The 11,947-nt window shown below is 37.2% G+C and overlaps 1 protein-coding gene across 1 annotated transcript in view; it reads right to left on the bottom strand.

Annotated features, from left to right (window-relative positions):
• Window positions 1-1,578: 1,578 nt before the first annotated feature.
• The window catches only part of ZNF470 (zinc finger protein 470), a 16,366-nt gene continuing 5,997 nt past the window's right edge, over window positions 1,579-11,947 (bottom strand). Inside the window, exons 4-6 of the mRNA XM_025368303.1 lie at window positions 9,936-10,062; window positions 9,723-9,818; window positions 1,579-7,754 (exon numbers count right to left, since the gene is read on the bottom strand). Of these exons, the coding sequence (XP_025224088.1) occupies window positions 5,884-7,754; window positions 9,723-9,818; window positions 9,936-10,062 (2,094 nt within the window). The 3' untranslated portion in view covers window positions 1,579-5,883. The remainder of the gene's footprint in view (window positions 7,755-9,722; window positions 9,819-9,935; window positions 10,063-11,947) is intronic.

The raw sequence follows: 11,947 nt of genomic DNA, 5'->3' as shown, positions 1-11,947 counted from the left end.
TCAATTTCCACAAAAAGGAAATGAGATTGCACTGAACATGTAAATAATGTTGGGAAGCATTGTCATCTTAATAATATTAAGACTTCCAATGTATAAATATGGGATTTTCTTTCAATAATATTTTATAGTTTTCAGAATCTAACTTTTGTACTTTTGTAGATTCCTAAGTATTTAACTCCTTTTGATGCTATTGTAGGTAGAATTTTTTAAATCTTATTTTTAAATTGTTCATAGCTTCTGCCTCCAGGAACCCCAAAAAGCCTCCCCGAGGCCCCAAACAACCTTCCCAAGGACCCTCGGGCCATGCTGAGTTAAAGGCTCTCTCTGAAGTCACATTAGTCCCAGAGGAGGCTCACCTGGCAGGGCAGTTTGGTGTCATTCCCATTTCAATTCTTTTGATCAGAGATGCTCCTTCAATTACAATCTCTCTACATAGAATTCTTGACCTGCCAGAGAGGCAGTATAATGGTTTTGAAATCCATAAGACAAATGGTGTTTTTCTCATGGGAAGAATGAATGTATGGGCTTCCGGACCCTTGTCAGGAGACCTGATGTTGCAACACAAGAAACAAATCCAGCATTCCTGCCTTTTGAAGTCTGAACAACATCCTTTACCTTATGTTAAGAAATTTCTGGCCTTATAACATAATTTATTAGAGGCCAGCATTTGGTACATGGATGAGTTCAACAAATTCTTAGAACCATGGCAGGCTACTCAAGCCACTCTGTCAATATATTCAGCCTCCTCAAATTTCACTTTCACAAATGCCCCAGATTTTTCTTAATCTACACTAGTAAACTAACTGCTGAAAATTCTTCTAAGATACAGTTACTCTTTGCCCTATTTTAATGTTGTATGTATGTATGATTTTATTTATTTTTTCAAACAGGGTCTGGCTTTGTCATCCAGGCTGGATTGCAGTGTTGTGATCATGGCTCACTGCAGGCTCAAACTCCTGGGCTCAAGCAATCCTCCAACCTTAGCCTCCCGAGTAGCTAGGTGCCACCATGACTGGAAATTTTAATTTTTTTTAAGAGATGGGATAGGGTCATGTTACATTGCCCAGGCTGGTCTCAAACTCCTGGTCTCAAATTATCCTCCTGCCTGGGCCTCCCAAAATGCTAGGATTACAGGCATGAGCCACTGTGCTCAGCCTGATTTTGCATTTAATTTTATGGTCATGTTAAATTTACTTTGTTATTCCATGTGAGCAACAATGGAATGGGGGAATAAGATGAATTGTTAGCGGTCTCTTCAGGGCAGCCATATGTACCTATGCAAACAGATGTTAATAGGTGGTATATCACAAGAATCCAGAAGTTCAGTATGTTCCAACCCTTCGGATCATCTCCAATATCACCTTTCCAACAGCAGAGCTATATTTTTTTCTATCAATATTCTGCTACACAAGTATGACCATATATCCTGCTTTGCTGAGGATATGAACACCTGTTGCTAAGTGCCCTGTGCAGTTAGTTATCCCTTTCACTCTCAAAAATGTCCCAGTTTGGACAATAAATTATATGGTAATTGCATTAATCAGTTCAGGTGCCCATAACAATATACCACAGACTGGGTGGCTTAAACAACCAACATTTATTTTCTCACAGTTCTGGAGACTAAAAGTCCAAGATCAAGGGACTGAAAGGGCTGGTTCCTGGTGAGGTCTCTCCTCCTGGCTTGCAGATGGCAGCATTCTTGTTGTGTCCTTACATGGCATTTCCTCTGTGCACATGTGGGGAGACAGAGCTCTGGTGTCTCTTCCTCTTATAAGGACACTAGTCCTATGGGATTAGGGCCTCACTCTTATGGCCTAACTTAACCTTAGTTTCTTAAAGGCCTTATGTCCAAATACAGTCACTTTGGGGTTTAGGACTTCACAAGTAAATTTGGTGGTGGTAGAGGCCAGCATTTGGTGGTGCTGATGGGAACACAATTCAGAAGTGAATTCACAATTCAATTCACAGTGACTCTTGCGAATAAAGTATAAAATGTAACCAGCATTTCACTTTAACAATGCATAAAAATAGTCTCTAAATTTGGTTATGAGCCATCTTAACCCTATGACTTTAAACAATGCAAGACAGCTTTCAACAATATCATACAAAATCCCTTAGTTTCATTTTTTTGCCTTAATGCTAGAAATTCAAGAGCTAAACTTTAAGTTATTCAAAGCAGTGAGATACCAGTATTACATATAACTTTTGGATTCAGCGTTCTCCATCCTCTTTAAATTGTCATTATCCAGAACCCTAGACCTCTATTCATCCCAGGTGACTATAATGAATAATAATCAGGTGTTTGCTCATTGCACACCATGAGATGCTTTCCAGTCTAGAAAATAAGTCTTATTTGCCCCATCTCATCCAAAAATCAACTTCCAATACCGGATTTTCCAAAGATTCTAATGCCTATACCCCAATTTTCACACCAAATTCTCTATGATTGTTTCTTTACTTGCAAGCAACTGACCAAAAGGAGGCAAAAATTGAGTGCCAGAAAGATAATGGGTAGTTCGAGCAATCACAGACTTAGAAAGTACAAAAACCAGCGTGGTTCCAGGACCAATCAAAAGAGTAACTGCATCAAGCTTTTAGGGAGTTGCCATTGGATGACACAGATCCAAATGCCTTTTGAAATTCAGAGACGATTTTATTGGCCACATCCATCAGAAACATATGGTAGGGTATGGCCAGTTACTCAAAAGGAAAAGATGAGATAGTGCAGCCAAAAGGAGGAGGCAAGGGAAACTGGGCAGAGAAAAACAGATGCCTACTATAATATGTATTTTGATTTTTTATTTTCGATATTACAATTGTGGGTCTATACTACAATACAGGTCTGCAATTTTTCATTTAGTATAGCACAGCTATCTTTCAATGACTATACAAATTGGTATTTTTTTCAACAGCTGCGTAATTCCTATTGAATGGATATATACCATAATTAATTTATTCATTACCCTGATGGACACTTAGGTAATTTTAATAGTTTACCATTAGTTTTTTTTGCCACTAATACATTTACCTACCTTTGTATATTTTGGTTTCCAAGGAATATTAATTAAAAGGGTATATACACAAAGCAATAGATATATAATCAACAACGAAATGCCCTTGTTTCCACACATTCACCAATACCGAATGTTATCACTCAATCAGTCTTTTGGGGGAAAAGTAGTTAAATAATCACTTTAATTTGCATTTCCTTGATTTCTAGTGATATTGGATAATTTTCATTAACTGCTTTTATTTCATCTTTTGTGAACTGGCCATTAGCTTTGTCCATTTCTCTAAGTTGCAGATTATTATTGGTTTATAATAGTACTTTGAATATCATTAATTACAGTCCTTTGTTATATTTGTTGCAAACACTTTGTGTCAGTCTCTCATTTACCTATTGACTATGATGTTTTCCACCATATGAAAGCCTAATATCAGCTTTGGGGTTATGCATTAGTGCTTAGTCTATTTCAAACCAAGGGTACAGAAATATTATTCTGTTTTTCATGTACTTTAATTTTACATTTAGACCTTTAATCTCTCAGGCCTTCATTAGTGTGAAAGGTACAGATCTGTTTTTCCAGTGAGCTAAGTTTCCCAATGCCGTTTAATCCAACCACCTTTTCCCCACTACAATGAAAAATCCTTTTTATCATATATAAGGGGAGTCTGAAACTCCACATTCTCTGGTGAAGCTACCCATCCCCTAGCTGTTATATTTCTATCAGCAGAAGTGAAGAGGGAGCCCCACGCTCCATTTTCTAGCAGTCATGTACTCTGGATAAGAGCTTCCCTCACATAGCCCTCTATACTGCCACAGAAAGCAGTTAAGAAGGAACCCAAGAGCTCTGGGTGCTTCAGTTTAAAAAAAAAAAAAAGTACTCTTCCAGGGATGAACGTAACTACAAAAGGACAAGGGATTCCTCTTTGAGGATACGAAAATGTTCTAAAACTGACGGTGATGGCTGCACAACCCTGTGAATGAAATAAAAGCTGTAAGTTGCACACTTGTAAGTGGAGCTTTGGGGGCTCCCTCTTCACTTCTGCTGATGGATAGAGAGGAGAGGGTATGGGTGTTCTTCTCCAGAATTGCTTTGTCTCAATAAAGCTGTCACTCAAAAAATACCCTTCCACCAGCTTCTAAATCAACATTTATATAAGTGAATATAACTGCCATGATCTCTGTGAAACCATTAGTCCTCCCTTCCTCCAACACTCAAAGCATCATAAACAGTATCTGCCTTCGGACTATCATGACTATTTTCATTATGTCTTTTGTGTCTCGCAGTTACCTCTAGTTCTTCCCTCATCCTCTAATACCTACATGTTCTGGGGACAGTAAGGTGCCTGATCCAGCACTCCCTAGCTTCTTTTTTAGATCATTTCTCTTTATGGGACATACCATATATTTATCACATGGCATGCATTTAATTTTTTCTGTTCTACTAGATCTGTAAGAGCACGTATTTTTGTCCATTTTGTACCTTATTGTATCCCCCAGCACCTAAAACAGTGCGTGATACATTAGCAAATGTTCAGTTAGTACTACATTCCCAGTGTAAACTACATTCCTTGTTAAAATCAAAATTCTACAGATGATCAGAATCAGCTTCTCAACTAAAAAATATATGAACATTTTTATTGGAATATCAATGAACTTACAAATTTAATTTAGGGAGAAATATTTTTATCAGCCTTTCTATACAGAGGCATGTCTAGCCTTCCTATTTTTAAATATTTTAAAAATAAGTTTAAGTTGTAATATCTACATTCAGAAATTAATTGCAGTGTACCTATTTTTATGTTTTGGCATGTCTTGTCAATCTCATGGAACAAGATGGAAGGTCTTATTGCATTTTATTTTATGCTAGAATAATTTTACCACAGGAATTGTCTGTGGTACTTTTATAAAGGTGAAAGTATATTGAATTACCCTTTTCAGTTTGTTTCATGGCTATTAATCTATTCAAGTTTTTTTGGCTTGTTACTTTTAGTTTAATGCTAACCACCCTGGTTAGTCCTACATTCTACCAAATGCTTTTGTTCTTCTTTTGTTTTTCCTTGAGACAGTGTCTGGCTCTGCTCCCCAGCTGGAATTGCAGTGGTGTGATCATCACTCACAGCAACCTCTACCTCCTGGGCTCAAGCAATCCTCCTGCCTCGGCCTCCTGAGTAGCTATGACTACAGGTGTGCACCACCATGCCTGGCTAATTTCTGTATTTTTTGTAGAGATAGGGTTTCACCATGTTGCTCAGGTTGGTCTTGAACTCCTGAGCTCAAGCAACCTGCTTGCCTCACCCTCCCAAAGTGCTGGGACTACAGGCATGAGCCACTGTGCCCAGCTAAAAGCTTTTGTTCTAATTGATTCTCTCTTCTCAGTGTCAGGTCAAGTGAGAGTTGCTCAACAATGCCACAGAGGGAGTGATAAGCCACCATGTTACCTTGTGTACTATACATCTTTCAATTCTGAGTGTGTTCATCTTTCCTCTCTATCAGACTAGTCTTCTGTCTGCTCTAAAATCTTAGTCTTGACTTACTGGTTTGGTTTACTTGGTGCTTAATATGACAGTTTGTAAGGAAACCTTACCTTAATTGCTAGCATTTATTTAGCAATAACTATATGCCAGTGTGTGCTAAACCCTTGAAATGGATTAACATATTTTCCAAATCAAGGGTTTTAAATGGGAAAGTAAATATATATTTTTATTTTTAAAAGGTTAGGCTGCCTACAGTGTTAAACGTGTACTTGATAGGAGCAAGAGGGGCAACAGTTATGCTACTGCAGAAATCCAGATGAGATGGTTGCGTCTTGGACTATGATGATGGAACATGTGCTGGAAAAAAGCAGATAGATTCTAGAAGCATTTACAAGATTGAATCTACAGGACTTGGTGGTATGGGAGGGCAGAGGAGAGAATAACTGATGACTCTCCAGTATGAATTCGCTGATGATGAGCAAGATGTACACTCTGCCTGAACGCTTTTCCACATTCTTTGCACTCATAGGGCCTTTCTCCAGTATGAATTCTCTTATGGAGAGTAAGATGGGCAACCTGGCTGAAGGCTTTGCTACATTCCTTACACTCATAAGGTTTCTCTCCTGTATGAATTCTCTGATGTAGAGTAAGGGATTTACGATGGCTAAAGGCTTTCCCACAAATGTTACATTCATAAGGCTTCTCACCAGTATGACATCTCTGATGACAAATCAGGGATGCCCTCTGTCTGAATGCCTTCCCACATTCAAGACATTCATATGGTCTTTTGCCAGTGTGGAGTCTCTGATGTTGAACAAGATATGAGCCATCACTAAAGGCCTTCCCACATTCAATACATTCATAAGGCTTCTCACCAGTATGAACTCTCTGGTGCTGAACAAGATGTGCAATCTGACTGAAGGCCTTACCACATTCCTTACATTCATAAGGTTTCTCCCCAGTGTGTATTTTCTGATGTTGTGCAAGGTGTGCATTCTGGCTGAAGGTTTTGCTGCATTCCTTACATTCATAAGGTTTCTCTCCAGTATGAATTCTCTGATGATGAGCAAGATGCGTGCTCTGCCGGAAAGCTTTCCCACATTCTTTACATTCATAGGGTTTCTCTCCAGTATGAACTCTCTGATGAAGAGTAAGAGACCCACGATGGCTGAAGGCTTTCTCACAGGTATTGCATTCATAAGGTTTCTCTCCTGTATGAATTCTCTGATGTACTGTCAGAGATGAGCCATGGCTAAAAGCCTTCCCACACACATTACATTTGTAAGGTCTCTCTCCAGTATGAATTCTCTTATGCTGAATAAGTCCTATGTGATCAGTGAAAGCCTTTCCACAATCAATACAGTCAAACGGTTTCTCTCCAGTATGATAATATCGCCGATGACGTATAAGAGAAGCATTTTGCCTGAAAGCTTTTCCACAGTCAATACATTCATAGGGTCTTTTCCCAGTGTGAATCCTTCGATGATGAGCTAGGGATGAACAATCACTAAAAGCCTTCCCACATTCAATACATTCATAGGGTTTCTCTCCAGTATGGACCCTCTGATGTTGAGCAAGGTGTGCAAGCTGGCTGAATGCTTTATTACACTGCTTACACTGATAAGGTTTCTCACCAGTATGAACTCTCTGATGTTGAACAAGATGAGCATTCTGGCTGAAGGCTTTCCCACATTCAGTACATTCAAAAGGTTTTTCTCCTGTGTGTATTCTCTGATGTTGAGCAAGGTGGGCACTCTGGCTAAAGGCCTTTCCACATTCAATACATTCATAGGGTTTCTCTCCTGTATGAATTCTTTGGTGAAGAGTAAGGGTTGAGATTTTGCTGAATATTTTCTCACAGTCATTACATTTTAAAAGTTTCTTTTCTCCACAGTCTTGCTTGTGTTTTTTCACAACTGAATGTGTTTTTAAGCTTTTCTTATCTGTATGAAAATTAAACATTCTCTCTTCCATGGGAAAAATCTGTTTTATATAAGATAATGTATTCAGATGAAAAACTGTCCCAGACTTGTTACAGTGGTCTCTTTTTTCAGTAAGAGTATCTACATGAGTGATGATCTCTTGCCTAAAATGTGTCTTCTGGTTTACAAGCTCCCTCTCAAACAAGTCTTCACATTTACAGTTTTTCCCTAATATTGAACATTCGAGGTCACAGCTTGTAAGTCTTTCCATTATTATTGCCGGGGGTAATTTTTCTTCATAAATATCCTGGTTTAAAGATAATGACTTTGTCACCCACACACACTCCAAGTCTGAAAGATATTAAGAAAGCAAATGTCTCCTTTATTAAATGCTAGAATGGAAACTTTGAAAATGAAAATGTGAATCACATAGTTATTGAAATCCACAAGCAGAGGTACATGTTTTTATGGTTCTTATATAAGATTAGGTGATACAACCATCCTTGCACTGCTATGATAAATCCTCATTGGTCATGGTATACTATTTCAATATGACCTTTTAAGATTTTGAACCAATATTGATAATTGAGGTTTGTCTCTAATTTCCCTTTTTGGTGCTATTTTGGTAGATTTTGGTATCAGAGGATACGCTGTATTCATAAATGAAAATGTTTTAAGCTCTCCTTTTTATTCTCTATCCCAGAACAATTGAAACAACATTGGTGATATTTTTCCTTAAAGAACTATTTGGGGACGTGGCTTCTTTTCTTGGGGGAGGCAGTTCCTATACAATATTCTACATTTCTTTGATGGTAACCTACTTGTTTAAATGTTGTATTTCCTCTTGGTATCAGTTATGGTAACCTACATTATTATATTCTCCTAGAATATCATCTATTTTTTCAAATTATTTATGGAGAGCTGAGGAAAATAGATTCATATGATTCTTTTAAGTTCTTATGCATGTGTGGTTATTTATAATTATTTTGTTTTTGTGTTTCCTCTCATTTGTCCTTACAGTTTATATACTGTATTGGTTTTCTAATGAAGTATATACAAAACTTTATAATTTTCAGTAGCGCTACTGTTTCTAATTCATTTATCCCTACTTTTATTTGCAGAAGTATAAATCACTACATATAACTTATCTGGGTTTTCCTTAAATTCATTTTGTTCTTTTTCTAATATTGTGAATTGGATGTTTACTGATTTTCATTATTTCTTATTTATTAACGTACATAGCTAGGACCACAAGTAACCCATAATCCTCTTCTTGGAACTGTAAGAGCTGAAAAGTAGGGCCAGGTATGGTAGTGCATTCCTGTAGTCCTAGCTACTCAAGAAGCTGAGGTGGGAGTACTGCTTGAGCCCAAAAGTTCAACTCCAGCTTGGCTAACATAGCAAGGTCCTGTCTCTAATTTTAAAAGTAAAATAAAATAAAACAAAATGAAGAACTGAAAGTAGGAAAAGTCTATGCTTCAAGCTACAGATTAAACCAGAACCATCTCATCTGAGGTTCATTTTCTTGCAATATATTTCTGTTGTCTCTTATCTAGCTTTCTAAATCAGTAAAACAGCTACAAAGCAAGGGCAATTTGAAAAAACTGAATAAAATACCCTGGGTCAAAAATCCCAGTGAGCAAATATAAGTGGGGAAATGACGTACACAGGGAAAGAAAGTAATATTCATGAGCTAATTTCTTCATCTTTTGTAAGGGTAGCAGAAGATAATGTCTGGAATATCAAGCAGAAAAATTCTAAATGATCTTAAAATATATAAAGACATAAAGGTAACAACTTACAAAACTAAAAACTTTTCTAATTCAAAGGTTGGGTGGTATAAAGAAGAGAGTGAGAAAAAACAGACCTAATAAACAACAAAACAAGAATAAATAACAAAAGAAATACAAAAGAGAAAAAGGCAAAGGGAAGAAAATAGATATAATACATGTTAACTCAATAAACTCACCTTTTAAAGAAAGGAAAATATTTAAACCAGTTCCAAAAACTAAACATCAGCTTGTCTAAAGGATTCAGAAATGTTTGAAGTCAGGGATGATGACAACAATATGGTGCTTGAGTAGAATTAGGTAAATATCAGTAAAACAAGAGCTCAGAAATAGACCCTGGTATGCCTAAGAAATCAGTAAAGGTAAAGGAGGTATGTTACACCAGTAGGGAAGAGAATAACCATTCAAAAACTAGTGTTAGAAGACAAGTTTCAGTTTGGGAGGGAGTTTGAGAGGTGTTTTCCAACAAATTTCAGAGAGAAGACCATGTTGAGAACAGTTCCTCTATCTCTAGGTATCCTGCACTTACCTGGGCACAGGCTTCTGGTCATCTCTCCTTTTATCACCCAAGGATCTTTCTCTTGCTCCAATAAGGAGATCACATCCGGTTTAGAAAGGCAAAGACCTGCATGTAAAAAAACATATAAAAATTGCCTATGCTGTGGAAGACTGTGGGAAATTCTGATAATGGCATAAAAGACTACTGAGTCATGGGGAGGCAAAAGGAGGAAGATACTCTTACCCACTGAAACTAGGTTCCTGTAGTTTTCTAACATCACCTTCTTGTACAAACTTCTCTGAGCAAGATTCAGCCACTCCCATTCATCTTGGGAAAAGTCTATGGCCACATCTGTGAAAGTCACTGAACCCTAAAATGACACAAATATAATCTTGCTCACTCAGTGTTCATATTCCAATGTGGCTCTAGGGTAAAGGGTTATGCTGTTCTCACTTTGGGATTAAAAACACTATGTATAAGTAACTGCACTAAGGGTCTAAATGATCCAGGTCAGGTAAGTTATTGGACAACTTTTCTGCCTAGTTATGCTGTAATGCTGTACATATTAGGAAAAAGAAAAAAATGAGATACTCCTTGCTCTTCAAACATTTGCAATTCTAGGTGGTGAGAATACATTCCATTAAAAAATGCTGACTACATTCAAAACAGGATATAATCAAGTGCTAATGCAATGCTATTCATGTTAGGAGCTAAATCACTTCTCTACATGGAGAAACTAAAGAGCTCTGGAACTGTGAGAAAAACTTGCAAGGAAGGATGCTGACCTGATGAACAGGATTTCAATCTCCACAATATTTTCTAAGAAATCTTAGTGTTCTTGAGATGTTAAGAGGTATGCCTAAAAAATGAAAGAAAAAAAACACACCTAGCTATAGTCTTTTCTTCTGACATAAAAATATATTTGTATTAGGAGAGAAGAACACATTTGCAAAGTTGTTTTTCGTTTTCCTTTTTTATTTATTTCTTTATTTTGTAGAGACAGGGTCTCACTATATTGCCCAGGCTGATCTCAAACTCCTGGCCTGTCACAATCCTCCCACCTTAGCCTCCCAAAGAGTTTGGATTATAGGCCTGAGCCAACATGCCCAAAAGTTGTTTTTGGATAATCTAATGGCAAATTATCAGGAGAAATAATGTAATGTGAGCACATATCAAGCAACCTGTATTTTGTTACACGAGCTCCATTTCCTAACCAACCCACAAGGTGATCCACTGGACTGTTACTGGCAGATATTCAATTTATTTCATGACTTTACTTATATCAACATCAGACTTTTAAATAAATACCAGTTTTGAATAAATCAGAAAAAAGGTCAGATTACTCCAATGAATTTGGTCTCTAGTACTGACTAGCTGGGTGAGGTTGGCCAAGTTTAACTTCCCTGTGCCTCAGTTTTCCCATCTGAAAAATGGAAATATAGTACTTGCTTCACGGCAGCATTGTGAAAATTAAATGAAGAAACAGGTCTAAAGTGCCTGGCATGATGTAATTGCTTGAGAATTGTTGCCTATGATAAGGATGAAGAAAGACAGAAGGGAAAAAACAAAGAGAAGGAAGAGGAGGAGGCCAAGAACAGGTGAAACATTTCATTTAGTATTTCAGTAATAGTTCTTACATCTTATTTTACCTAACTGTAGTATGCTACAATAGTTTAGACATGGTCTTTGAATCTAGATTACCTATATTAAAATACTGTTCTGTTTAGTTGAGCTATTAGCTTTGCTTTTAACCATTGAAGATATTTTTATAAACTCAAGAGAACAGTCTATTGTATTTACAAACAATATTTCCCATTTCTGTTGCACTTCCTTCACCCTGATGCTCTAAGTCCCCTTCAGGCATAATTTCTGTCTGAAGAACTTCCTTTAGTGATTCTTGTAGAATTCTGGCAGTGAATGTTCTTAGTTTTCTTTCCTATGAATAACTATTTTATCTGCATTCCTAAGGGCTATTTCCCTGGACATAGTATTCTAGGTTGACAGTTCTTCATCATTTTTCAGTGGCTGGTTTTTTAGACTTTTTGTCTTTAGTTTTCAGCAGTTTGATTATCGACTAGAAGGCTTCTCCTGCAGCTCTTTCTGTCCACACCATTACTCACTTGCAGGTTTTGGTCTCTTGAAGGTAAATGCACTATGGTCTGGTGGTACTTCAAATCTGGGGCTTTTTCCCCAATCTGACTGCTACTACTTTTTTTTTTTTTTTTTTTTTTTTTTTTTGCCTTTTTTTTTTTCCC

Source organism: Theropithecus gelada, chromosome 19 (genome assembly GCF_003255815.1).
Source record: "Theropithecus gelada isolate Dixy chromosome 19, Tgel_1.0, whole genome shotgun sequence".
NCBI classification, from domain to species: domain Eukaryota; kingdom Metazoa; phylum Chordata; class Mammalia; order Primates; family Cercopithecidae; genus Theropithecus; species Theropithecus gelada.
The sequence above is the reverse complement of the archived record's forward strand: the minus strand, read 5'-3'. Positions and strand labels throughout refer to the sequence as shown.